The 22,895-nt window shown below is 45.4% G+C and overlaps 1 protein-coding gene and 3 pseudogenes across 1 annotated transcript; all 4 read left to right on the forward strand.

The window, feature by feature from the left end:
- Positions 1–2,894: 2,894 nt before the first annotated feature.
- On the forward strand, positions 2,895–9,730 carry LOC125512526 (far upstream element-binding protein 1-like). The gene is made up of 7 exons (XM_048677621.1): positions 2,895–3,340; positions 4,269–4,387; positions 4,489–4,674; positions 4,764–4,859; positions 5,036–5,107; positions 5,424–5,540; positions 7,369–9,730. Exons 1-7 carry the CDS (start codon positions 2,998–3,000, stop codon positions 8,503–8,505), a joined length of 2,070 nt encoding a protein of 689 aa, XP_048533578.1. The 5' UTR covers positions 2,895–2,997; the 3' UTR covers positions 8,506–9,730.
- LOC125517803 lies at positions 9,179–9,295 on the forward strand (annotated as a pseudogene).
- Positions 9,731–10,144: 414 nt separating the features above from the next.
- Positions 10,145–10,261, forward strand: LOC125517804 (annotated as a pseudogene).
- A 6,029-nt stretch (positions 10,262–16,290) lies between these two features.
- On the forward strand, positions 16,291–17,055 carry LOC125516708 (annotated as a pseudogene).
- The last annotated feature ends 5,840 nt before the right edge of the window (positions 17,056–22,895 follow it).

A 22,895-nucleotide genomic window follows, 5' to 3' on the forward strand; every position in this document is an offset into this window, starting at 1 on the left:
CTCAGTGAAGACAAAAGATAGTGCGAACATACAATGACTTCACAAGGAGTAACAGTAAGTAAAGGGAAGGGAAGATGAAACCAGTGACTCGCTGAAGACAATGATTTGTTGGACCAGTTCCAGTTGCTGTGACAACTGTACGTCTAGTTAGGACGGCTAGGTATTTAAACCTTAGGACACATAGTCCCGGACACCCAGTCCTGAACACGCAGCTCAGGACACCCAGTCCTCACCGTATTCCCCTTGAGCTAAGGTCACACAGACCTCGCCCAATCACTCTGGTAAGTCTTCAAGATAGACTCCCAAACCTTCACAGACTTCGTTCACCGGCAATCCACAATGTCTCTTGGATGCTCAGAACGCGACGCCTAACCGGCTGGAGGATGCACAGTCCTCAAGTGTAATAAGTCTTCAGATCACACAGACAAGAAGACTTAAGTGATGCCTAATTCTCTTTGGCTCTGGGTGGTTAGGGCTTTATCCTCGCAAGGAATTCTCTCTCAAAGGCTTCAAGGTGGGTTGCTCTCAAACGACAAAAGTCGTACTCTGAATCTGAGCAGCCAACCGTTTATGGTTGTAGGGGGTGGGCTATTTATAGCCACTTGGCAACCCGACCTGATTTGTCCGAAATGACCCTGGGTCACTAAGGAACTGACACGTGTTCCAACGGTCAGATTTCAAGCTCACACGGCAATTTACTTCGGCTGCAAGCAAAGCTGACTTGCCCGACTCTGGACAAGATTCGCTCTCAAAGTCTTCACTCGAAGACATAGGTTTTGTTTAAGCATCACTTCAGTCATTCTGACCGGTTCTCTTGGACCCCACTTAACAGTACGGTAGTTTCTATGACTCAACACAGAAGAAAGAGAACTACGAAAGATCTAAGTCTTCGAGCTCCATAGGCTTCATGTGGTGTCTTATCTTGTCATAGTCTTCAATGTGAATATCTTCATATACCACCTTTGACTTCAATGTCTTCATACATTTTTAGGGGTCATCTCTGGTAGGAAAACCGAATCAATGAGGGACTTCTACCTGTGTTATCCTGCAATTCTCACAAACACATTAGTCCCTCAACTAGGTTTGTCGTCAATACTCCAAAACCAACTAGGGGTGGCACTAGATGCACTTACAGTTGGTCAGGCAAACTCGATGGGACCGAATCACTCATTTCGGTGAGACTGAAACGTTACGAAAGGGAAACAGAGAGTTCGCATTGCGAACTCGGTGGGACCGATCGCTCATCTCGGTTGGACCGAAACGTTACGAAGGGAAACAGAGAGTTTGCAATTCCATCTCGGTGAGACTGAGATCCCTATCGGCGAGACCGAAATGACTAGGGTTTCTGTCAGTGGCTATGTCAAGTGAACTCGGTGGCACCGAATAGAACATTTCGGTGGGGCCGAGTTTGACTTTTGGTTTAGGACATATGTGGATATGAGAAAGTGGTTGAGGGTTTTTGGAGCATATTACTAAGCATTTTGAGCAAGTAAGTCATTAAGCAACACCGCATCCCCTTTTAATAGTATTGCCTTTTCCTATGGACTCAATGTGATCTTGGATAACTAAAATGAAAATGTAGAGTCTTGAGCTTGAGCCAATGTGTGTCCTTAGCATTTTGAGGGGTCCACATTCCTAATCTATGTCATGCAAATCATTAAACTTTTTGAAATGGTTATCTTGAAATGGTGTTAGTTCAATGAGCTATATGTTGTTAATAATTACCAAAACCACCCAGAGATAGTTGCACTTTCACATAGAAAACTGAATCTGCCATGGCAAAAACACTAAGTATCAGTGATTCAAATTGCTAGGTACATAGTTATGCTCTTGTGGACCGCAGCATGCCCACCTCCCATTATCACAACACGAGCCGAGGGAACAGGGACTCACCCGCGGGACTGGCATCGGTGGTCGAAGGCGGGGGAATGGACGAAGCAACACCAGCAGCTCCTCCACGGGGTGGCCGGACGAGACTCCGGCACAATTCGATGGTAGCGTGGTCGCGTCGTACACCACCTCTCCATGACGATGTCCGTCGCGACAGCGCGACCCCCTCCCCTTCGCGACCCACCTCTTGAAAGCACCTTGCCGACGCCCTCGAGAAGAAATGCAACAAAGAAGGGGCATATGGGACGCCCATCAACGGGAACCACGACGGGGACAAAAAATCGGCGGAGAAATCAACGGGCTTAAGCTGTCGACGTGCCTGCGCTCGAGGGCACCGCCATGACCCGCGCTCAAGGCTCGCCATGTCCCGCGCTCGAGGCCGCCACCGTGTCCCGCGCTTCTCCCCGCGTTCGAGGCCACCGCCGTGACCCATGCTCGAGGCCGCTGCCGTGTCCGGTGCTTCTCCCCTCGCTCGAGGCTACCACCGTGTCCCGTGCTCAAGGCCACTGGAGGTCGTCAGGCGGGCATTCCTGCTTGGTGGTGCGAGTCATCCCGTCGCTGATTTGGACGCTGACGGAGAAGAGAACCTAGCGCCTCCACGCCCGAGCTTCCTGACTGCATCAAGCCTCTCCCGCCCGCTTTTCGCTCACCGCCTCCGCACGTCCCCATCCCGGCCGCCGTCGGCAAGCCATCGCGCCGGCCGCACCTCCTCTGTTTTCTTTTCCCTCCATCTGTGTGTTGAGAAGAGAGTGGAGACAAAGTGGAGATGGGTTCGGGTTATCCCCAACGGCGGCAGCTGACCTACATGGCACCTGTGTACGCAAGATTCACTCCATGAAGGTCGATGCGTAGACAGCGTTCAGCTTGAGAAGAGAAAATATGGCACGTTCGGGAGTTATCGATACCGTTAAAAAATATCATCATAACGCCGGAAGAACTAGAGAAAAAACTGAGCAGACAGAGAACTAGTAAAATCCTCGAGGTAGCCTATAAATACGCATCCCCGCTGCGCTCTAGGGTTCTCCGTTTTGCGCCGTCTTATCCCTCCGCTCCTCACAAAAACGTGCTTCTCGCCGCCACCACCCTAACCCTAGTTCCCCCGCCGCCATGGCCGACGACCACTACTCCTCCAAGCGCAAGTACGACGACTCCCCGCCGCCGCGCCGGACGGGATTCTCCTCCGGCCCGCCGCCCGCCTCGCCGCCGGTTGCCGGTGCCCCGGTGCCATCTTCGTACAACACTGTGCCGCCGCCTCCCGACGAGATCCAGCTCGCGAAGCAGCGCGCGCAGGAGATCGCAGCTCGGCTCTTCAGCGCCGCTGAGGCGAAGCGTCCCCGCGTCGACAATGGCGATGACGACGTGGGCACCGGTGGGGGAGGAGGGGGTTCCCTGGGGAGCGGTGGCCGTATCGGCGGTGGCGGCCTCGGATTCTCGTCCTCAGCCGGTGGTGGTGAGTATATTGGCTATATCTAGTGAAACACTTATTGGATCGGGAGATCTGTTTTTTGTGTGCTTGTGGTCGCGGCTGCTGTTATGCTGTTTATTTAGTTTGTTCCTTAGCTGCTGAGTACAGCTATGCGGTCCGTTCGATTTAGCGACATGTTCAGGAAGCAGTTGAAGTAAATAGCCCGCCTAGGCTAAAGCTTAGCCGTGCTACGATCTAGGCAACAACAGAACTCGTAGCGATTTCGTTATCCTCATGAGGAAGTTTAGATCTCCAAATTGTGTGTCTCTAGGGCATATCTAAGTAACTTAATCAAGCATAAAAAGAAAAAGAAAAAGAGGAAAGAAAATACCCACACGAATCTTCGTGTAAGATCAATGATACAGGACTTAGATGTGCAATACTTATGGCACATCTAGATGTGCTTTAGCAAAACTGATATTTATTATGGGTTTATAAGGATAGCTAGTAGTGTTTGTTAATAATTCTAACAAATATATCTTGTGTAGATCAGTAGTTTCCATTGCTTGATTCTGCTATATCATGTAATATTTTAATCAAGGTCTTGTGGAACTAGCACCTGTCTGCTAGATGCAACAAATGACATTATGTTCGTAAGAGTCATGGCCGCTAAATGACAATAGTTTCTGTGGTTCATTTTTTCTCTTTTTTGCATGTTAAATGCAAAAACATCAATATACTGCTTTCATGATTGTCTATCGGCACAGAGCCAAATATATGATTATCTCATGTGGCACATAGATGATGTGATTTCCTGTAATATTTTCAGGCAGCTCTGAACGTTATTAGTTTGTTACTTATGTACTGACATCTGTTTATTGTCCTGTTTTATGTTGTTCATGTGAAGGTTATTCTTCTCACTTAACAGATCCGCAGCTATCAGTAGTATAATGGGTTGCTCTTTTGTTTCCAGGCCATGCTTCTTCCATCCCACCCTTATCTTCTCAAGGAAACTCACATCAGTATTCTTCATATGGTGGTGGATACCAGAGTGGCAGTACAACAAAAAAGATTGATATCCCAAATGGAAGGGTATGCTACTTGGTAGTTTACTCTTTTGGTTTTTGGATTCATGAAGTTGATAGAAGGTTGCATGATGTGCAGTTCTTTTGCTTATGTTCTTTGACTTTTAGGTTGGTGTTATCATTGGAAAAGCTGGAGAAACTATAAAGCATCTCCAAGCTCAGTCAGGGGCAAAGATCCAAGTAACAAGGGACATGGATGTTCAACCCGGCTCACAGACAAGATCGGTCGATCTTTCGGGCACTCCTGACCAGATAAACAGAGCTGAGCAGTTGATAATTGATGTTCTTGCAGAGGTACTGTGCTACCTTTTTTTATGGCCAGGACTTCATATTTAGTTGGGCATTCATTTATTCAACCATACGTGTCATGTGACCTTCTGCAGGCTGATGCTGGATCATCTGGCACTATCTCTAATCGGAAGTACAACGCACCTCAACCTGGTGCTGAGCAATTCCAAATGCAAATTGCTAACAATAAGGTAAACTGGCTGCTTTCTAGAACTGGGATTGCTTGTCAGACATTGAAAATCATACCACGCCCCAATATAGCAATGAGGGTGCCTTGTAAGCTTCACAGCTTCACGAACCAGTTTCTTTGGTGGTAAAAAACCTTGCCTATTCCTTTCCATGTCTTGATGATTTTTTCTTATTTCAGGTGGGTCTGGTTATTGGTAAGGGTGGTGAGACTATAAAATCCATGCAGGCCAAATCTCAAGCTCGTATACAGGTTTGTGAAAATTCTTATTGCGAAGTCTGAACATAAATTTGCTAGCTGAAAGTTACTTAGCACTGCATGATGTGTTCTGTTGTTGCCCTTTTTTTTTCCAGTTTTCTTATGATTTAGCAAGTAAATTAGAATCCAAGTTCTGAGTTTGCTCAATTATAAGTAGAACTCATGCTCCTTTTGTCTTAGTAACTTTCTGTTCTATTATTCTCCTTTCACACCTGCATCTCCTTGTTAATCAGTATTGTATATTTTGTAATCATTTCCATTAGTAATAATAATAGTAATATTTCATTTGTCCTCACAAATCCTTTTGCAGGTCATTCCTTTGCATTTGCCTCCTGGTGATACTTCAACTGAAAGAACACTGTATATTGATGGTACTGCAGAGCAAATTGAAATAGCAAAGCAGCTTGTGAGTGAGGTCACCAGTGAGGTCAGCTTTCTTTCTCTTTTCATGCCACTTCCTAATTGGTGCAGCTATTTGTTATTTACCAGTGTTTAAATCATGTGGGTTTGATTACATTTTTTTGTACTTCATACTGTGTTTTTGTCCTGATTTATATTTCCCTACTTGACCTATCTTTTCCATTGTTTGCTTTGAATTCTTCTCTTTAGTTATGATATGCCCTATATTCTTATGAAATGTACATGTCAAAACTTTTTCTCAATGGGTTGTCTAGTAAAAAAAGATGGTCGTGGAGCAGCAGCAATTTAGCTTTGACACGATTGTATGCTTTATACTCCCTCTGTTCCAAAATAGATGACCCAACTTTGTACTAAAGTTAGTACAAAGTTGAGTCATCTATTTTGGAACGGAGGGAGTACAATTGTGTGCTTGCTTCTGAGATGTTCAGAGACGCACACCGAATCTGAAATTGTATTTGTAATTTGCCCAGTCTCTTTGTTATTAGCTTCTCTGCTCTGTGGAGTCTGCTGAAAATATAAGAAATATTTAAACACTCACAGTTAAATACTGGCAAATCCATACGTCCATTAGGAAGTTGATATCCTATCACAGCATCTTTACTACATATCATACCGGTGCTTGTGGTGCTATCCATATATCCCAGGATATACTGTCTGATCATTAACTGACATAAGGCCAAATTAGTGTTGGTAACTAGTTCTGAGGGCTGCAATCAATCCTGGAGCCAGGTTTGTTACTACCTAATGTTAATATACTTGATGCTCATGGATGAAAGATAAAATTATGAACTACTCCCTCTGTTTCGGTATAAAGGGTTCATGTGTACCATTGGAGTATACCATTAGAATTCAAATACAAATTCAATCGACTTTTTGAACAATAGAATACAGACATCCAGAAACATGTCTGGTCCCTCTATCAAAATGGAAGTAAATAGTTAATATTCATGTACCTGGTGCTTGTCCTGTCAAAGTTTCATTTGGTATTTCTTTACATCTTTTGGGGATAGCTTGTGCAATACTCTATACAGGTGATCATTGTGCACACTTACATGATGGGCCGTGCACTGTTGTAGCTGTTATTTTGGCTATTGATATTTTTGCTCACTCAGGGTCTAGATATCATTCTTGCATTATTCCCTAAATACTTTTGATGCTTAATGTTTAGTCCTTTTTTCCTGTTGCTAACACCACCATCTGGGAGCAACATGTAACAATTAAGAACCTTACAGTTTATTGACTAGGCAAGAAAGTTCATATGTGTTCTGTGTAGTTTGGAAAGATTATGCAGGATACCTCGCATGAATCTATCGTGTTCTGTTTGCTTGTATATATTTTCTCTGTGTTGACTTTTCAGGTTAACATGACCAAGCTTCCTTAAAAACTTTGCTTGAATCCTTTCTTTGACATTCATTTGTTCACCTATAATATAATTTTTTGTTGGAGGAGACTTGTCAAAAGAACTGCTGCTGTGTATGTTGTGTCATTAAGCAATACAAGTAGATGTTCCACATAATCTGATTTTACAACATCTATAAACTGCAAGGCAATCTTTTATTGCTATTCAATATGTATATATATGTTTGTCTAGCTGCCCAATCTTCATTATCTCCCATAGTTTTGCACATGGGAGACGCTAGATGGGCATCAGCAATGTTGCTTGAGAATCTTGCTCGGTGAGTTGACCCCTCTATTTTTCTTGGTGGTTCTGGAATTTCTGTATATTATGTTGCTTTGTTTTTGGATATGTTTTGTCTGGTTTGCACTCGTTCTGCATGGTACATTGCATGTTTTTGTTCTATACATATACAGATGTGCAAACTATATTTTTGCAGAATCGTGCCAGAAATCCAATGTCAGGTGGCTATTCTCAGCAGGGCTACCGCCCTCCTCGTCCTCAGGCAAACTGGGGTGCGCCTGGTGCACCAACAACACAACAGCCTGGTTATGGTTACATGCAGCCTGGACCTTATCCTGGTGCGCCACCACAGTATGGCCAGCAACCTTATGGCAGCTACCCTCCAGCATCTGGAGGTTATCAGACAGGGTGGGATCAGTCTTCAAACCAGCAATCACAGCAGGCCCCCTCTGCCGCTGGTTATGACTACTATAACCAACAGCAGCAACCCCAACAGCAACAATCTGCCACTGGAACTGCTGCACCTGCTGATGCTAGCAACTACAATTACAGCCAGCCTCCTGCTAGTTATGCTTCACAAGGGTATGGTGATTCTACCTACTCTCAGCAGAGTGGTGGGCAGCAAGCTTATGACTACTCTGGTTACCAGACCCAGGGGCAGCAGCAGTCTTACTCGCAGCAGCCTGGATATGATCAGCAGAGCTATGGGGCATCTGGCTATGGATCAGCTGCTAACTCAACTCAGGATGGTACTGCACCTAGCTATGGTGGTCCAGGTGGTGCTGGTCAAGCATCTCCAGGGCAGCAAGCTTCCACTCCATCCTCTGGAGGCCAACCGGGTTATCCTAGCCAACCACCTACTAGTGCTGCTGCATCAAGCTACCCAGTGCAAGGTTCTGCCCCTCCATCTGGATACGTTGCTCCACATACACAGCCTGGTTATGGTACGCAGCCACCACCACAGGGCGCATACGGTCAGGGTGCTTATGGGCAGCCTCCGCAGGCTCAGAAGCCGCCTTCATCTGCTCCTACTTATGGACAGCCACCGCCTGCTCAGGCTGGTTATGGGCAGTATGGATACAGTCAGCAAGGCTATGGTGCACCGCCGCCTTACCCTGGTGCACCCACTGCTAGCCAGCCAGGCTATGGCCAGCAGCAGTCATACGGTGATCCTTATGCTACTGGTAGCTATGGGCAGCCTACAGCGTATTCTACTGAAGCTACAGCACCTGCTGCTTCCCAGGATCAATCTGCCGCCGCACCTGCCCCTACCACAGCAACTGCCGCTCCTGCTCCTGCCAACAGTGGTGCCCCCCAAACTTCTCCGAGTTGAGCTGCCTGCTCCTGCCTCAGCTGCATCTGCAATCTGGTTTCCTTGCTCTGCTGCTTGAAGTATAATCCTCAGTCTATCCATGTTATCTTACTTTTTATTGCTTGCTTGTGAACTTTATATATTGCTATATTATATCCTGGTTTTGCTGCTTGCGTATGGCATGTACTGCTGTGCTTGTGATCGCTGGTGCATAATGTGACCTATACTTTGGATACTGAAATGCAACTGTTCAGTTTTGCAGCTTAACGTGTTATTATAGTTATGTGGATGAAATATGTATTTGACATCAATTTCTAGCAGGCACTTGAGCCTCATACTTTGTTGTCTTTCATTTGATGTTTTCACATTGTTATGTGGGGATCACTGTTTCATTGGCTCTGCTGCTGTTCTTGCATCCTACCATAACATACGGATGTATGTAGACATGTTTTAGAATGCAGACTCATTCATTTTGCTAAAAAGACTTATACTCCCTCCGTCTGGGAATTCTTGTCCCAGAAATGAATAAAAGGGATGTATCTTTACGGAGGGAGTATATAGGAACGGAGGGAGTAGTTTACATCGCTCCTGAGATGTATTCAGGTGGTGCTTAGAGCACTAATCCGTCCAGATCGATCTTGGGTTACGCTTGCCCCCAAATTCCATTTTTGTTCATGAGTGAATCGAGTCTTTTTTTGGTGCGGTGATTATAAAACATTCCTCGTACTGACGGGAAATCCCTGTTACCGACATCTATACATCCATATAATCTTTCTTTTTGTGAAAATACATCCATAGATTCTGAGCATCAATATACAATGTATTTTTTGGTTTTTTTTAGCATCAGTACAGACACAAACGCTCATATACACGCGCACACACGCACCCTTATGAACGCACATACGCACACCTTACCGCTATGATCAATCTGCCGCCGCACCTGCCCCTACCACAGCCGCTGCCGCTCCTGCTCCTGCCAACAGTGGTGCCCACCAAACTTCTCCGAGTTGAGCTGCCTGCTCCTGCCTCAGCTGCATCTGCAATCTGGTTTCCTTGGCTCTGCTGCTTGAAGTATAATCCTCAGTCTATCCATGTTATCTTCATTGCTTGCTTGTGAACTTTATATATTGCTATATTATATCCTGGTTTTGCTGCTTGCGTATGGCATGTACTGCTGTGCTTGTGATCGCTGGTGCATAATGTGACCTATACTTTGGATACTGAAATGCAACTGTTCAGTTTTGCAGCTTAACGTGTTATTATAGTTATGTGGATGAAATATGTATTTGACATCAATTACTAGCAGGCACTTGAGCCTCATACTTTGTTGTCTTTCATTTGATGTTTTCACATTGTTATGTGGGGATCACTGTTTCATTGGCTCTGCTGCTGTTCTTGCATCCTACTATAACATACGGATGTATGTAGACATGTTTTAGAATGCAGACTCATTCATTTTGCTAAAAAGACTTATACTCCCTCCGTCTGGAAATTCTTGTTCTAGAAATGAATAAAAGGGATGTATCTTTACGGAGGGAGTAGTTTACAACGCTCCTGAGATGTATTCAGGTGGTGCTTAGAGCACTAATCCGTCCAGATCGATCTTGGGTTACGCTTGCTCCCAAATTCCTTTTTTGTTGATGAGTGAATCGAGCCTTTTTTTGGTGCGGTGATTATAAAACATTCCACGTACTGACGGGAAATCCTTGTTACCGACATCTATACATCCATATAATCTTTTTTTTTGCGAAAATACATCCATAGATTCTGAGCACCAATGTACAATGTTTCTTTTGGTTTCTTTTTTTTTGAGCATCAGTACAGACACAAGCGCTCATATACACACGCATACACTCACCCCTATGAACGCACACACGCACACCCTACCCCTATGAGCACCTCCGAAAGACTGAGCCGGCATATCATCTTGAGATTTACGAAGTCACCGTAGGCGCCTCGTTGTCGACGGGAACGTCTCCTCCCACTGAAAGCGCATCGCCGGAAATCCTGAAATAAATCCAGGAATAATGCGAGCACCAGGATTGGGGATACCACTGTCCACCTAACCAACTCAACCACAGGTTGATTCGTGTTTCTTGTGGTTTCAATGCGCATCATTATGCTGTTTCCTCTTTGTTTTCACTGAGGTTTTGTTTTTTGATTCTTGAATTATTTGTTTTTTTACTTGAGTTAGATGCGATTGTGCTGTTTCCCTTGTGAATGACTCCCATAGAATCTGTTTACTCTTCTTTGTTTATTTTTTTTTGTTCAGAATGTTGGTTTCCATTTTTGAAAGAAAACCAGTAGTTAGGAACGGACATAGAACTATATGGAGATCTTTCAGCTTGAAATCATATGAAAAAAATGAGTTGTGGCACTTGCCAAAAATTACCATAGAACGATACAATCAGCCCCAACTGTTTTGAATTAGAATGATCGAATTCCTTGATCGATGGTTGCAAGCCCCCTTTTATATGTCCCGAAGAGACACGACGATCCCTTGAGGAGGCGTCAGTTCCAGGAGATCGAAGGGAGGCGTCGGTTGCGGGACAAACCACAACGACAGTTGGGCAAGGGGAGATTTTCCCCCTAATTACAGAATTATTTTTAACATCCCCCCTAATCTACGCTTGACCATGTAGATCATCTTCGCGATTGTCCGGGAAGCTCTATCATCTTAAAAGATTCTCCTTCAAAGGTTCTTCATAAAATCTTTGATGAGATCCTGAAAACATATACTCACAAAGAAAGATAGCATAATGTGATATCATTAAAATGAGGATATCTCAAGAAGAGACTCCCCCTGACACCTGCAAGTTCCTAAGTCTTCGTATACCAATTCCATGAACACATTTCTGGAATGTAGAATTTGGTAGAGACTTGGTAAATAAATCAGCAAGGTTGTCGCATGATTTGACTTGCAGAATGCTTATTTCCCCGCTTTTCTGAAGATTATGGGGGAAAAACCATTTCGGAGAAATATGCTTGGTGATATTACTCTTGATGTATCCTGTTTGCATCTGCGCAACACAGGCCGCATTATCTTCATAGATAATGGTAGGTGATTTTATCGAACCCATTCCACATGACTATTGTATGTGGTTTATCATTCTGCGAAGCCACACACATTCGCATGTTGCTTCAAATAATGAAATTATTTCAGAATGATTGGTAGATGTTGCCACCAGAGTCTGTTTCGAATACTTCCATGATATAACAGTGCCACCATGTAGGAACACGAAGCCGGTCTGAGATCTGGCATTATGGGGATCAGACAAATAGCCGACATCTGCATATCCAATCACATCAGAGTCCTGATTTTTCTGGAACTGGAAAAATAGGCCAAGATCCTTTGTGCCTTGGAGATATCGAAAGATATTCTTCACTCCAGACCAATGACGTTTGGTGGGAGCTGCGCTATTTCTAGCAAGTAGATTCACTGCAAATGCAATATCAGGTCTTGTGCAATTTGCAAGATACATAAGCGCTCCAACAGCACTAAGGTATGGAACTTCAGGTCCCAACACCTCTTCTCCATCATCCCTTGGTCTGAACAGATCTTTCTCTACGTCTAGAGATCGAACCACCATGGGAGTTTTAGATGGATAGGATTTGTCCATATTGAATTTCTCCAATATTTTCTGGATATAGGCAGATTGGTGTACCATGATTCCTGAGGGAAGATGCTCAAGTTGAATACCTAAGCAAAATTTGGTTTTACCCAAATCCTTCATCTCAAATTCCATCTTTAGGTGATTGCGTGCTTCATCAATGTCTGGTGTGCTGCCGATAATATTGAGATCATCAATATACACAGAAATGATGCAAAATCCTGTAGAGGACTTCTTGATGAAAACACATGGGCAATCAGCACTATTGGAGTAACCTTTTTGAAGAAGGAACTCACTGAGTCGGTTGTACCACATCCGTCCCGACTGCCTTAAGCCATATAATGACTTATTCAGCTTTACACAATACATGTTGCGTTTTGCATTTTTATTCGGGACAGAGATTCCATCAGGAACCTTCATATATATGTCCGAATCTAGTGACCCATAAAGATATGCGGTCATGACGTCCATCAACTGCATAGATAGACGATTTTGCACTGCCAAAGATATAAGATATCGGAAAGTGGTTGCACTCATTACTGGAGAATATGTTTCAGTGAAATCAATGCCGGGTTTCTGCGTGAAACCTTGTGCTACGAGCCTTACTTTATATCTCACCACCTCATTGTTCTCATTCCGTTTCCGGAGAAAAACCCATTTGAATCCCATAGGGAAAACACTGGGAGGTGTAGGTATTGCTTCAGTGAATACCTTTCTTTTGTTAAGCGAGGCACTTTCTGCTTGGATTGCATCCTTCCATTTAGGCCAGTCGGAGAGCTTTTGGCACTCAACGATAGACCTTGGATCATGATCAGTGAGAAGGGTATCTGCAATCTTTTCAGCAAAATATATGTCGACAGTCGTAGTCTTACGGTCAAATAATTCTCCAGAATCAACATAGTTGATGGAAATTTCCTGCACCCCTAGTGACTCTTCGTGATTTTCCAATACGATCGAGTCTGGATGTTCTGATGTCCCAGTCAGTTTGCGCATACTGGAACTGGGTTGTGGAGGTTGCCCTTCCACTGGGTGTATACTACCCATCAGGTGTTTGTCAATGTTGAGTTGACCTGCATTTACTGACTCCGAGGTTTTTCTTCTCGATTTCCTTTGCTGCTTGCTAGAAGCATGCTCCGGGTCAGAGGCCGTACTACTCCCCCTCTTTTTAGGAATAGGGAGTTGAGTGGTTTTTATTGGTACCTCCACTCTTTCTGGCGCGTTTCTGGCCGGGTTTAAGGATTTTGTAACACCTTTCAAATCAATAAATGAATCTGGCAGATTATTTGCAAGATGTTGCAAATTAATGATCTTCCGAACTTGAAGTTCGGTCTCATGGGTACGTGGATCAGAGGATGAAATGGAATGAGCATTCCAATCAATTTCTGGGCATTCTTTCTGGTACTTGAAATCTCCCCCTAATGCCGGAAAATGTTCCTCATTAAATATGCAATCAGCGTGACGGGCTGTGAACAGATCCCCAGTCAGGGGTTCCAGGTACTTAATAATCAACGGCGATTTGTACTCCACATAGATCCCCAACTTCCTGTGTGGGCCCATAGATGTCCGCTGTGGTGGTGAGATCGGGATGTATGCAGCACATCCGAACTTACGCAGATGGGAAATGCTTGGAGGATTTCCACGTACCAATTCCAGAGGGGAAGAACTGTGATATGCAGTTGGCCTCAATTGTATCAAGTCAGAAGCGTGTAAAACAGCGTGACCCCAACAAGAGGTTGGCAAGTTGCAATTCATCAACAAAGGTCTTGCAATGAGTTTGATCCTCTTAATCAATGCTTCAGCCAAACCATTTTGTGTATGGACATATGGAACAGAGTGCTGAACTTCAATCCCCAAAGCCATACAATAATCATTGAAAGCACGTGAGGAGAATTCTGCAGCATTGTCCATTCGAATTGACTTAATTCGACTTTCAGGATAATGGGCTTGCAACTTAATGACTTGCCTCATTATCTTGGCAAATGCATGGTTTCGTGTGGATAGAAGACGCACATGTGACCATCGTGTAGATGCGTCAATCAGAACCATGAAATACCGGAAAGGTCCAGATAATGGTTGAATGGGACCACAAATGTCTCCTTGAATACGTTCAAGGAACTGAAGTGGTTCAGCTTGTATTTTGAGGTGTGAGGGCCTCAAAATTAGCTTTCCAGTGGCACAAGATGTGCAAACAAAATCAGAGGATTGAGGAAATTTTGACTTAAGCAAATTATGAACAATGGAATTGCTAGTAATTTTTCTCATCATCCCTATTCCAGGATGGCCTAGGCGATCATGCCAGGTTTGGAATGCATTAACATTCTGAAAAATTACTTTGTATGCAACATGTTCCATGGGTTTGATGTACGTATAGTACAAACCAGACGATAGAGAAGGAATTTTCTCATGTACCTTTTTGCCATATCCGTCATCTTTAGTAAAGAGTAGATACTCCTATTTGTTGTCTTCATGGGTTTCAATATGAAAACCATTTTTACGGATATCTCGATAACTGATCAGGGTACGTGCAGAATCGGGATACAATAAAGCATCCTCAATTGTCACATATGTACCACTTGGGAGGGTGAATATGGCACGTCCAGTACCAACAATCACGGTATCGCGTCCAGCGATAGTTAGAATATCTCCATTTGTCTTTTTCAGAGTTTGGAAATATTTCATCTCCCTCAGTATGGAGTTTGTGGCACCACTGTCCACAAGGCATAATTCCTCTTCCATCGGATTGTCCCCGTAGAAAACTATATAAAACAAAGAATTTTCAATAAGAAAACCTCATCGTAATATATAGAATACAATCTTTATTATATCAAATGTGCTGATACAATATAAAGACAACAATAAACTTATGTTCTTATTACAATCATCACAAATGGACATAATTAAGTAGATCACTAAGGAGATTGAGGGACTAGTCGAAGTCGCCAAACACGTTGTTTGCAGTGTACTCAATCAACGTGTTCTCCATTTCAGCAGTAGCCTCAGGCAGATAAGGAACCACGGCGTTGTTCGGTCCAGGAGGAACATCGTGCGAACCACCAGTTCCTTTTGCGCTATCCGGATGAAGGTTGAAGTTGGCTTCAAACCTTTTCCCTTGAGGTACTTTGCGTCCCTGAGATTGCTGGTACAACATAACCAGATGCTTGGGCATTGTGCACTTTTTAGTAGAATGTGTGGAGCATCCACACTTGTTGCAAAGCTTAGATTTATCAAACCTGGGCTTTGAAGTGCCTTTTCCCTTGCCTGGGTATCTAGATCTCCTATTCCCATTGCGCTTTCGTTTATGCTCGAAATTGGATTGTTTACCCCGAGGGGTACCATTAAACTTCTGTCTATTTGCAACATTCAGATGGACTTCAGGTAAAGGTTGTGCCCCAACTGGGCGCTGAGAGCCATTCTTAGCGAGTAGCTCATCATGCTTTTCAGCCTGAAGTAACATGTGAATAAGCTCGGAATAGACCTTGTGATTCCAAATATAATGAGGGAGAAATATTCAAAAATTTGCAAGTTTGGTGTGCGAGAGAAGATGATCTCGATTGCTAAAACATGTTCAAGAGAACTTGATATGTGGTAAACACATGGATCATATCATACTTCCCAGATGAAATCCGGTACTTTATTTATATTAGCAATCCATTACATAAAATAAACACACTAATAATTACACAAGTCCTAGTCAGATGTAATCTAGAACAGGACTAGAATGTAAGTAGCAGTCAAACTAGGTACTAAACAGTACTAAACATAGTCTAAAACTGCACTAATACAATAATTAGTACTAATAATCAATGAAACAGAGAAAAAAATTCATAGCCACCACGAGGACCCGTATGCGCCTGGGCCTAGGCTTGCACGGCCTTTGGCCAGCCCATCCGCCGCCACACCGCATAAAGCAGAGGGGGGAGAGCGGTTACGGATATGGGTCGGATACTCCGACCCCCTGCACCACTGCTCGATCCCCACCTCTGGTCACAGCGCCGCCGCGGGGAGGAGTGGCCGCCGCCGCATCCCTTCTTCTCCATTGGTTACCGGCGTAGCCCCGCCGAGCTCTCCTCGTCCGAAGAAGAAGCAACGACGACGGGGTCCAGGCGGACTCTTGGAGGCGCGGCGCTAGCGAGGCCGAGGCTCGCCGGAGCCCACGAGCCGGCGCGGCGGGCGGGACGGCGGTCGAGGGCTGCGATGGCGCGCCCGAATAGGCGGCCGAAGCGCTGCTCAGTGCGGCTGCTCGAGCCCGCGGCCGTCTCCTATTGAGGCGTGGCGGTGGCGGCACCGTCCTCCATGCCTGCTCCAAGGCGGACGACTCCGGAGGCACCGGTCGGCGCGGAGACGAAGGCGAGCGCCTCCTCCTCGTTCACGACGGTGCGCATCGGCACAGGGCAGTATCTGGGCGGGCCGGCGGCCTCGGCGGCGGGCGTTGGCGTCGACGGCGCGAGCCACACGGCCGGCGGAGGAGGTGGTGGAGGCGGAGATCCAGGGGGCGGTGCAGGCGCGGCTGCAGCCCTGTGCACCATGGAGGCGCTCGGGCCGGCCACTAGCCAGGGGTCGAACCCCATGGGCGCCTGGCCACGGGCGCACGGAGCACCATCGTGGGCGCGTCCAGGGGCGAGGGGAGCACCGCGGGGGGCGCGTCCAGCGGCGCGGTGGCGGCCAGGAGCACCACGTCCAGCGGCACGGTGGCGGCCAGGAGCGCCACGTCCAGCGGCGCTGCGGCCGAATCGACAGATGGCTTGCATCCAACGACGGAAACGGCGGTGGCCACCAACTCCATGGCGGCGAAGGGCAATGAGGCGGTGCGGCGACCGTCCTCACGGATCAGACGGAGGAAGAAGGAGACGAGGCCTGTCATCTCACCGGCGGCGAGTGCTTCCTCTCTTCTCTTTTCTCTGTTGCCTTTTGCTCTCGCTGGCTGTTCTATGTGCTGATAACGTGTTTTGAATCAAAATGATCGAATTCCTTGATCGATGGTTAGAAGCCCCCTTTTATATGTCCCGAAGAGACATGACGATCCCTCGAGGAGGCGTCAGTTCCAGGAGATCGAAGGGAGGCGTCGGTTGCGGGACAAACCGCAACGACGGTTGGGCAAGGGGAGATTTTCCCCCTAATTACAGAATTATTTTTAACACCAATGTCACTCAGATTGAAATCATAAGCAAAAAATATAGCCTTGTGAGATCTGGCACTTGCCAAAAATTCGTTTGCTAAATTGTCTTCAGTCACCTTATGTGTATGGATTTGTCCAATGGCACCCGTCATGGTCACGTTGAGGTAATGCAGGAAAAAGAACTATAAAATCCGATCCAATTTTTCGGAATCGATTAGTAGTTAACATGGTGGTTAACCGTATTGTGAAAGACGAAAAAAATGATTGGCTTATCTAATTCTTTATTGAGGCGTGAAAAAGATTCAACAAAAGACAGAAACAACTTCACTATTGGTTTTACGTCAAGTAATACGTAGAGTAACTCCCAATATAGGGATAAATACAAGGCGTAATAAAAAAGGACCGACGCGGAAAGTTCCGATTGAAATATGATCTAAATAAGAAAAAACACTTGCCATTCGTTGGTTATTAGAAGCATCCCAAAAGCGTCCGGGTCGAAATATGGCTTTCAAATTAAGTTTCCAATTAGTAGATGCTGTCAAAGGAGTGGGGGTGCCATACATAAAAAGGAAGCGACTCATAGAATGGCAGAGGCAAATAAATCTCTTGCACATTTTCATTAATCCATGAACATAATCTATGTATGTAGACACATGGATCCGTACATCTCGATCGAAAAAGAATCAATAGAAGGAGAATCAGACGAAATCTTTCTCGAAACAAATAAAAAGGAAAAGAAAGATAAAACATTAATACTATAATCAGCCTCTGTTCCCTCTCATTCCTCTTATTTTTATCTCTTTTTGTCTCACTTTCATATTTTTTCGCTCTCTCCTTTCTTCCTTTTTCGTTTTGCTCTCCTTTTTTCCGTTGGGCACTTCTTTTTTGTCCTTTTTTACTTGCAAGTCCACAGATGTCATGACATTTCCCGTCTTTGTGTTTTGGGTGATGATGACAACTCTCCTTGTTGTCTAATCATGTGTTAAGTTTTTCAGGTTCTCTATGCTCAGGTTCGCATCGATTAGGCATTCTCTCTGGAAGGAAAAAATTGAAGATGGAGTTTTCTGCGTGTTTATTTCCCTGGTCGTAGGGAACCCGTACTATCAAGAGGGAATCCACATTGGAAGGCATGGGGTGAATCATTGCACGCACACTCTTCTTGTCACCGACCTTTACCTTCTGTTCCTGTAGAGAGAGGTTCCCTTTAGTTCTTTCTGGTGTAGTAATTTCCCATCAACGGTTGTACCGCCCATCTGGGCGTTTGTACCGCTGGCCTATTGTACCAGCCCAACCACCGCTCCAGGGGTGATACCATGGGGTTGCACCTCCTACGTTCTTGCCAAGTGGTTGTACCGCTGCCCCAGGGCGGTGGTACCGCCCTCCCACTGGAGGAACTCTGGTGTGGTGCTTCGGGCGGTTGTACCGGCCGGGTACCGCCCAACCACTGGACTAGATTCTGTGATGGTCCGGTACTTGGGTGGTGGTGGCCCGGTTGTGCTATGCATACCGGTACTACCGGGTATTCAAGCGGTTGTACCGCTTGGGACTTAGCCACCCCGTGCACCAGGAGCAGGCGGTTGTTTTGGAGCACTATCACACGACCACCACCCATGGGGGTGACTCCCCTCTGCTCCAAGGCAGTTGTTGAGCGGTAGGGAAGCGGTTGGTTCGGTTATTCCAAATAACCGGTAATACCGCTCCGGCGTCCGGTTGTACCGCCTGCTAGGGTTTCAGCAGCTTACCCGTGATTCCCGGTTGTACCGGGGAGAGGAGCGGTTGTACCGCTGCAGTGTAAAAACTGCTTTAACGGTTGAATCTTAGGGTTTCCTATATAAGGGGGTTCTTCCACCTACCCTCTTCACCTCTTGCCTCTCTCTCTCCACCATTAATGCCCTTCAAGCTTTCTTGCCCGATCTCCCTCTCTAGCCACTCAAACTTGTTGATTTGCTAAGGATTGAAGGAGGAGACCTAGATCTACACTTCCACCAAAGGATATTTGATTCCCTCATACTTTTTTTGTGTGGATTTTGTTACTCTTGGGTGTTTGAGCACCCTACACGGTTGAGGTCACTTCGAAGCCATATTCCATTGTGGTGAAGCTCCTTAGTTTTGTTGGGAGCCTCCAATTCGGTTGTGGAGAGAGCCCCAACCTTGTTTGTAAAGGTTCGGTTGCCACCTTCAAGAGCACCACTAGTGGAATCACGACATGTCGCATTGTGTGAGGGTGTGAGGATAATACGGTGGCCCTAGTGGCTTCTTGGGGAGCATTGTGCCTCCACACCGCTCCAACGGAGACGTACTTCCCCCAAAGGGAAGGAACTTCGGTAACACATCCTCGTCTCCACCAGTTCCACTTATGGTTATCTCTTTCATTTACTTTGTGCAGGCTATTATTGTGTTGTATCATTTGCTTGCATTTGTTGTTGTTGTTTGCATCATATAGGTTGTTCACCTAGTTGCACATCTAGACAACCTATTTGTTGCTAAACCTAATTTGTTAAGAAAAGCTAAAAATTGGTAGTTTCCTATTCACCCCCTCTAGTCAACCACATCGATCCTTTCAATTGGTATCAGAGCCTCGTCTCTTTATTAAGGGTTTCACCACCTGAAGAGTATGGTTGACACCGAGGAGGAAGTGCCCGAGGTTGTGGAGTTGACTTCGATCACTCAAGACAACTTAAATGAAGCTATGGCTTCACTTAAGATGTCTATGACGGCCGAAGTCAAGTTCATGCTTAAAGAATTACTTGAGGGGATGAAATCCACTCCCAATCCCTTGCTTGTGGTTAATCCCATGACATCAGAGTCGGAGGCCAATTCCGCCAAGGAAGCGGCTAAAGGTACTCATGTTCCTTCCCCTCATGACAAGAATGGGACAGGAACCTTTGCCTCGGTTCCCCCTTCCCCGGTCTATGGAGGACCGGTGCCCACAGCTCGCATTAATATTCATGGTCCTCCTCCCAAGCTTGTTAAGGGTGATTTTGCTAATTGGATCTTTCGCATTAAGTCTCATTTGAATCATTGCTCAACTAACCTTTGTAGAATCATTAAGCAAGGCTTCTACCCACATGATCCAAACAACTTTTCACCCCAAGAGAAGAAGTGGACAACCAATACAATCGCTCTGCTTTGTTCATCCTTCAAGAAGCAGTCCCTCCCGAAGACCTTGCACATCTCCGACCTTTCACTCGTGCAAAGGATTATTGGGAGCACATTGTTTCGATGTACAAGGGGAGCTCAAGCATCCAAAGATCCAACTTTAAAGTGGTCCTTGATGAGGCTGATGAATTTGTGATGCTTGAAGATGAGGATCCACGTGATCTTTACCAGAGGGTGACTACTCTTGTGGTTGCTCTCCAAGACCATGGAAGCAAGGATACGGATGACACTTGGATCAAGCACAAGTTCCTCAAGGCCATCATGCCATTCAACAAGGCCATGTCTTCCGTGATTCACCAAAGGCCGGACTTTCACTCCTTAACATCAAGTGAAGTGTTAGCTGAGTTTATTGCCATGAACATCATGAACAAAACTGCCGACAATGCTCTTGCTCGGGTCCGGTCAAAGAAAATCACTCCCACCCTTGCTTTGAAGGCCAAGGAAATTTAGGAAGAAGAAGAGGAAGAAGAAGAAGAAGAGTGTGTCACCGAGGACCCCAAGTATGCTTACCATGAGCACTTGGCTCTTGTGTCAAGGCAATTTTGGAGCAACAAGAGGAACTCAAGGCCCAACTTCACCAAGAATAACTCAAGTGGGTCAAAGAACAAGCAACATGTAAGAACTTGTTACAATTGTGGCAATGTGAGTCACTTTGTGGTGGATTACCCTTACGAGAAGAGGGAAGACAATGGTGGCAAACTCATTCGGAAGGATAAAGCCAAGTCGTCCCTAGCAAGAACAACTTTGCCTAGAAGACTCCTCCAAAGGGCTTGGTGGCACATGAAGAGTACACCTCCGATGATGATGAGGAAGATACAAGTGGAGAAGGAATGTCAATGGCAACCATTGCTATTGCTACATCTTCCCCCGCCAAGGCGTCTCTTTTCGGCGCCCCCAACGAAAACACCATTGCAAGTGTCTCATGGCCAAAGGTATCAACAAGGTAACTCCTAACATCAAAACCACCATCATTACTACTTCTTCATTGTTAGATTGTGTTGATGATAGTGAGATGGAGAAAGTTGATGAGAATGAGTTCACCATGTTTGTGAGAAAGCTTAAGGGTGAGTCCAAGAAGCACTTTGTTGATCTCTTGGAACAACTTGGTGAGGCCAATGATATCATTGAGTCTCATGAGGATACTATCTCCAATTTGGAGGAGCATAGTCGTGACTATGCCGATGAAATTGCGGATATTTCCATTGCTCTAAAGGAAGAGCAAGATCTTCATTTGACTCTTGAGGAATCACACAACGTTGGTCATGCTAAATTGCAAAAAGATCTTGATCATGCTATTGTTCTTACTCGTGTGCTTAAATCCGAGAAAGCCAAACTTGGGGTTGGCCATGCTAGACTCAAGGAAGAGTTTGATACACTTGACAAGGCTCACAAGATCTTGAAGGGTGTTCATGCCTCTCTCAAAGAGTCTCATGATCAACTGCAAGTGAAGCTAACTAAGGAGATTTCCACTTGCCCTCCTTTTGTTCTAATTTATAATGCCCATGCTACTAACCCTTATTGTGAGCATGTGCATCTTGTGGAGGAAAATGCTAAGTTGAAAGAGCAACTTGAGAATGGGCCTTGTGACCTGCATACAAGGCGAGAAGAACCTCAACGACCTTTTGAGCAATCAAAAGGAAGTTGTAGGAAAGGAAGGACTTGGGTTTGTACCCAAGTCAAAGAAGAAGAAGAAGAACAAGACCAAACAATCTCTCCCATTAAAGGAGACCTTTGTCAAGGCGGGAGAGGGTACTCATGAAAAGAAGAGGAACAAGGAAGTGGGTGGTAATGCCAAGAAGGGCAAAACCGCTCCCAACAACAAAGCCGGCGATTTTAACCCTTCTTACGTTTTATGCCGTGCTAGTGATGGACATGTTTATGCCAAATTCGTTGGTTCTTACTATGAGTAGATTGAATGGTCTATTTGGGTTCCTAAGACCCTTGTTTCTAACATCAAAGGACCCATTCAAAAATGGGTACCTAAACCCAAACATTGATCTCTTGTAGGAGTTTGCTTCCGGTGGAGTGTCATGGTTGCTTGATACTGGAGCAACAAATCATATGACCGGGAGCAAGGACTTGGTGGTGGATGTGCATCGAATTCCATCTATTCCCACCCATGTCCAATTTGGTGATGCCTCAACTTCTAAGGTATTGGGACTTGGCAAGGTGGTCATATCTCAAGATTTAACTATTGAGAAGGTCATGCTTGTTGAGTCCCTTGCATACAATTTACTTTTCGTTCGTCAACTTGCACTTATGGGCTTTGCAACATTCTTTGATCTTGATACAGTGGCCCTTTTGTGGAGCAAGACTCTTAAAGTAGCCTTTGTTGGGCATGTGGAAAACGGTCTCTATGTGGTGAACTTTTCTGAACGACCCACTAAGACCGTGACTTGCCTAATGGCTAAAGTTGATGTGGGTTGGCTTTGGCATCGCCAACTAGCCCATGTCAATATGGGATCTTTGCTAAGTCTCCTCAAAGGTGAACACGTGCGCGGACTAACAAATGTGAGTTTTGCTAA

Source organism: Triticum urartu, chromosome 6 (assembly GCF_003073215.2).
Source record: "Triticum urartu cultivar G1812 chromosome 6, Tu2.1, whole genome shotgun sequence".
NCBI lineage: Eukaryota > Viridiplantae > Streptophyta > Magnoliopsida > Poales > Poaceae > Triticum > Triticum urartu.

Excerpts from the sequence above, each read along its gene's own strand:
- LOC125512526 (XM_048677621.1), top strand. The coding sequence starts at position 2,998 with ATGGCCGACGACCACTACTCCTCCAAGCGCAAGTACGACGACTCCCCG. Across the intron at positions 4,388-4,488 it reads TTGATATCCCAAATGGAAGG|GTTGGTGTTATCATTGGAAA; the intron begins GTATGCTACTTG and ends TTTGACTTTTAG. Across the intron at positions 5,108-5,423 it reads AATCTCAAGCTCGTATACAG|GTCATTCCTTTGCATTTGCC; the intron begins GTTTGTGAAAAT and ends ATCCTTTTGCAG.